Source organism: Monodon monoceros, unplaced genomic scaffold (assembly GCF_005190385.1).
Source record: "Monodon monoceros isolate NGI ecotype Baffin Bay Population unplaced genomic scaffold, NGI_Narwhal_1 Contig5898_ctg1, whole genome shotgun sequence".
Taxonomy (NCBI): domain Eukaryota; kingdom Metazoa; phylum Chordata; class Mammalia; order Artiodactyla; family Monodontidae; genus Monodon; species Monodon monoceros.
The window spans coordinates 8,678-14,053 of record NW_021701672.1 but is presented as its reverse complement, the minus strand read 5'-3'; the positions used below and the strand labels follow the sequence as shown (position 1 = coordinate 14,053).

At 49.4% G+C, this 5,376-nt stretch overlaps 1 protein-coding gene across 1 annotated transcript; it reads left to right on the top strand.

Moving 5' to 3' along the window:
• Positions 1-181: 181 nt before the first annotated feature.
• LOC114890539 (myosin-10-like) lies at positions 182-3,949 on the top strand. The gene is made up of 3 exons (XM_029214123.1): positions 182-371; positions 2,723-2,896; positions 3,627-3,949. The coding sequence occupies exons 1-3, from the start codon at positions 267-269 to the stop codon at positions 3,792-3,794; spliced, it is 447 nt and encodes a 148-aa protein (XP_029069956.1). The 5' UTR covers positions 182-266; the 3' UTR covers positions 3,795-3,949.
• Positions 3,950-5,376: the final 1,427 nt, after the last annotated feature.

The following is a 5,376-nucleotide window of genomic DNA, read 5'->3' as shown; positions in this document are numbered from 1 at the left end:
TGTGTGTGTGTGTGTGTGTGTGTGTGTGTGTGTGTGTGTGTGTGTGTAGAGAGACTCCCCTCGGTTTCGTCACTGTCATCTGACGGACTCAGTAGGGTAGTCAAGACCTGAGGAATGACTCTTTGAGAACCAGCTGACTCGTTACCCCTCCCCCACCCCCGCCCCGCGTTGGGAACGTGGCTCTCCTGCGCCCGCAGCTGAACTCGTTCGAGCAGCTGTGCATCAACTACACCAACGAGAAGCTACAGCAGCTCTTCAACCACACGATGTTCGTGCTGGAGCAGGAGGAGTACCAGCGCGAGGGCATCGAGTGGAGCTTCATCGACTTCGGCCTCGACCTGCAGCCGTGCATCGACCTCATCGAGCGGCCCGTAAGACCCCCTCCCCGCCCCCCGGCTCTCCGCTCCTGCGCAGGCGGTGCCTTGAGCTTTCTCTCGCCATCAACTGAGACGGGAATTATCCTGTCTCATGGGTGCCAAGATAATTTTCTAGTCTACACGGCCGTGTCCCGTCCTCGCGTGGGGCCGTGCGCCGGCCGACGTGGGCCTTCGCTGCCCGCAGGCGCCGCGGTGGTGGCGGCAGCTGCCTTGACTCCAGCGCTCGGCACGTGTCGAGGGTGTGGGGCTCTCCTGGGCACACGTCCGAGGTGGTAAAGGGGCACCGTGTCTAGCTGGGAATGAGACAGGTCTTGCACATCCATTTTGTTGGGGGGTACCTAAAGCTTATCCTCGTAAGTACAAAGATTCTTTTTTAGAAGATTTTTCAGAACCTTGTAAGAGTTTATAATCATAGGGAATTTAACTATAGCATGTAGAATGATGTGGCATCATGACTCCATTGTGGGTCCTTTCAAAATGGAGAGTGAGGACAACTTTTTCCAGAAGAAAAATACCTAAAACGACTCCGTCGGGGCACCTGCCTGTCCCGGGCGTCTGCCCTCATCTCTCACAAACCCGGGCCCCGCCTGGCTTCTTACAGTACTCTGACCACGAGACAAAACATGGTCTCCCAAACTTAAAGCTCTTTAGAAATCCCCAGTGAAAAGGAAAAGGGATGAGAGATCTTGACATTGAAAGATGAAGTAGGAAAAATGCAAAGGAGACAAAATTATGGATCTTTTGAATCATGCTGTCACTTAGTTCTTTAGAAAAGATTGAATTATATTTGGCTCCTTTTTCAGAATTCAGAAATATTTTCATTGAAATAGATTAAAAATGTAAAAATTATGGCAGAAAGATGGGTGTTTCATTTATCCTAATCCAGAACTTCATTTCTCAAAGTTGTCAGACGAGTGGGGTAAATTGGGTTAAATGCCGTCCTGGGCCCTAGGATCACCTAAGCCTAGTGGCCTCTGATTATAGTGTTCTTTGAGCAGCTCTGAACCCTGCAAATCCTTTCAGGTAGAGGGGCCACAAACTAGACAGCCAGGGAGTAAGGGTCTCAGTCCTGGGCTCCCGGAGCGGGGAGGATTCTCTCCGCTGCTTCTACCTGCTCTGTTCCGTTAACCTCTGCCTTCCTGTGACCACATTATTACACTGTTTCATTCATGTTTAACTAGAACCTCCGGTTACTTTTTAAGCAGTATTTGTGCAGAGCCAGCTCTTCTGCAGTCAACGTAAAGGCCTTGTGGGTTGAGGAAAACTGGTCTGAAGAGATTTATTCCAAAAGCTGATTTCATCCTTGTGCGCTAGGATTGGTACGCTCAGTCTTGTATCAGAAACTTGCCATATTTGCAGTATGGTAATAAGCGATGACCCCCGAAGCACTATAAAATAGGCCATCATTGTTTAAACATTTCATTTAGCTTCCACGTGTACCCCACTTTCCTCCAAAAAAGAAGTCGTTCCATTGATTTCCGAGCTCCCAGAGAATGGCAGGCTCTGGGCATTTTTTTATAATTTGAGACATAATTCACTATCCTAAAATTCACCCTTTTAAAGTATGTAATTCAGTGAATTTCAGCATATTCAGAGTTGTACAACCATTACCGCTAATTCCACAACATTTTCATCATCCCAGAGGGAAACGTCCTACCCTTGGCAGTCACTCCTGTTCCCCTCCCCCGGCCCCTGGGCCACTAATCTATCTTACGTCTCCGTGTCTTTAAGGCTCTAAGGCTTTTTTCAGTGAACTAGTTGAGTGAAATGAAGGCTCTATTTTATTTGTTGATAAAACAAACCAATGAATTAACTGATAAATTACTTCATCACCTTCCATATATTCTACTTAACAATAGTTTTAAATATTTCACCAAGTGTGAAGTGCTCGTTTTATTTAATCATCACTTAAATAGAAACTTAAATTGACTAGGGTATAAAATGTCTGAAGCATTCCAGCTAGTTGAGGGTTTATAACAATTTATCCAGCCGGTCATTGAATATAAAGATTCAGTTTTGTCTCTACACCTTTCAGTTCCTTTCTGGTGTCTTTTTTTTTTTTTGCTACTTTTGGGGGAGTTATCTACTTGGAATTAGTTTTTTATAAGTTTGTGAGATACAGTACTCATCCATTTTCTTACCAGTACTTCTTGAGCAGTTTGAGATCTCAGTGTTTGCATGATAGTTACGATTTGCCATTACCTGCTACCCTGGCAGTTTGATTTGCACAGATCTTCACGAAGCTCTAACTGTTTTGGAATGTAAGCTGCCAAACCCAGTGGAAAACATCCTTGTATGTACAGTGACGTGCAAAACGTGTCAGTTCTTCTTGCCTCTGTTATCAGGCTAACCCTCCTGGTGTGCTGGCCCTTTTGGATGAAGAGTGCTGGTTCCCTAAAGCCACAGATAAGACCTTTGTTGAAAAACTAGTTCAAGAGCAAGGGTCCCACTCCAAGTTTCAGAAACCTCGTCAACTGAAAGACAAAGCTGACTTTTGCATTATACATTATGCAGGGAAGGTAAGAGTGAAAGAACTCCATTAAAAGTGCTGTGTTTGAGATGTTGCTGCATTTGATGACGGTTGTAACAAATGTGCTGATATACACTTACAAACCCTTAAATATAGTACATATTACAAATGCACTTCCTTCGAGACAACCCATTTTTTTGGATTGTTCTATGAACTTATTTGGGGGGTGGAACGGGGGAAGTACAGAGAAAGTTTTGTTGCAGGGCCAAGCGAGGAGAACGGGTGGCTCGTGCGCAAAACCCCTGAGCCCCCGAGAGTTTGGGGGAAAGTTTTTGTTTGTTTGTTTTGGTTTTTGCGGTACGCGGGCCTCTCACTGTTGTGGCCTCTCCCGTTGCGGAGCACAGGCTCCGGACGCACAGGCCTAACGGCCATGGCTCACGGGCCCGGCCGCTCCGCGGCACGTGGGATCCTCCCGGACCGGGGCACAAACCCGTGTCCCCTGCATCGGCAGGCAGACTCCCAACCACTGCGCCACCAGGGAAGCCCCTGGGGGAAAGGTTTTTATAGGTAAAATTTGGGGTGAGGGCTGCTGGGTGTGTGACTTTCTTCTGATTGGTTGTTGGGGAGGGAACAGGGCGGGGCTCCGGGAATCTTGGGTTGAGCCTGCAGTTGCCATCCTCCACCTGGGTGGGGGGTCCTGTGAACGTTTTAGGTGAAGGCTGGAAATGTCTCTTGTTTTTGTCTTTTCCCTCTTGCCGCACCCGGCTCTGGCCCGGCAGGTGGACTATAAGGCGGACGAGTGGCTGATGAAGAACATGGACCCCCTGAATGACAACGTGGCCACCCTCCTGCATCAGTCCTCTGACAGATTTGTGGCGGAGCTCTGGAAGGATGGTGAGAATGTGCTTGCGTTTGTAATCAAACTTGGCCGAATCTTTTACAGTTAAGGCTTATATATGGTTCTTTTACTTATAGACGTGTGTAGACTTTTTTACTTTAAAGCTGTTTATTTTCCCTAGAGCAGGGCTGCCGTTGTATCGGAATTTACCCACTTTAAGAAAACTTGGGTAATAAGACCTCTGCCTTCTTGGTCAGGTGCTGTAGGAACATTCTAGTAGCAGAGCCATACATAAAGAACTACACATTTGCCTCAGGCCACCCTGGTCCCAGTGCAGTTGTAATCCAAGGGTGTTGGGATACAAAACCTGAGAAGCCTTGTGCATCTTCTCTGTGTTGTGTCCAGGTCAGCCGAGCTGCGTCCTCCCCCAGTGCCCTACCCTCCACACACATGCAAAGTGGCTGGTGAACAAACTCAGGCCATCTGCATATAGATCAGTTGTTTTTATTTCCGTCAGTCCTCACAGTTCTTTGGTTTACATGAACCTCAGGTGAAGGTTTTGGTGATCTTATCATAGACTAGAGATTTTGCTGGTACCAGAAGAACAAAGCAGCTGTGTGTCTGTACGTGTAGTGGGACCAACATCTTCTGGCATTTAGCTCTCTCCACACTTTCGTCCTGGTTGTCCGCACCGCTTCACTTGGCCTCAGGTCATGCAGTACCTTAGTTTAGCTCTGGATCTGCCCCTTGCCTAGGCTTTGACCCTGAGGCCAGGTCTGTGGGTTACCTGGCTCGCTTCTGCTTTTTCTATAAGCATCTCAAGACCTTGCCATCTAGCTGTCTCCTCAGGTAGAGAGAAAGAAACCCAGAAGGCAGATCAGAGGGCTTAGGGCAGTCAGGACAGAAGGAAAGAGACAGAAAGAGAAGAGCCACCACAGAGGAAGTGAGCGGGGGGATGATGACCCTGCCAAAGACAGCCTAGTCGAGGTCACGTACATCGGCTCCAACAAGTGCGAGGGAGCCTGCAGGGCTGGGCACACCGCACACGTACACGCACGTGTCCTGGGGAGAGATCGTGTGCGTGAGACTGTGTACAGGGAGGGGCTGGGGGAAGGGTTAGGTTTCCAGCAAGTAAAACAGAAGCTTTTAATCACTGTCCCATTGGATGGAGGTCTTCACCTGGCTGCTGCGTGCTCGCTGTCACCTGTGGTGACCTGGTCAGCCTAGGGGGGCCCGTGAGGACTGAGGCGAGAGCAGGACCCTAAGGTGGTGTCCGCGGTGCCCACGCGGCTGAGGGACTCCTGGCCCTGTTCTGGGAAGTGTGAGAGTGGGTCTGAGAAGTGGATCTAGCGTGGAAAAAGGGACCCTGAGCTCTGGCGGCCACCGGGTCCACAGGGCTGGGAAGAGCAGTACAGGTCAGTGGGAAGGGTGCACAGGAAACGCCACAAAAAGAGGAGGAAGGAGTAACGCTGCCCGTCAGAAATGCTGTGTTCAATCCGGAGTCGATTCCGTTGTGCTGCCCAGGGCAGTGTGGCCCACGGAGCCCAGCATGCCCACCCCTCCTCCTGGCTCCGCTCAGATATCAGAGCAAAGGAAGTGAGTGAGACATGTGGACAGACGGCTGAGTGTCGCAGACCCCTGAGATGAATGCCACGGGGACAGCTGAGCGGGGACTGCCTTGTTCCTGGGGT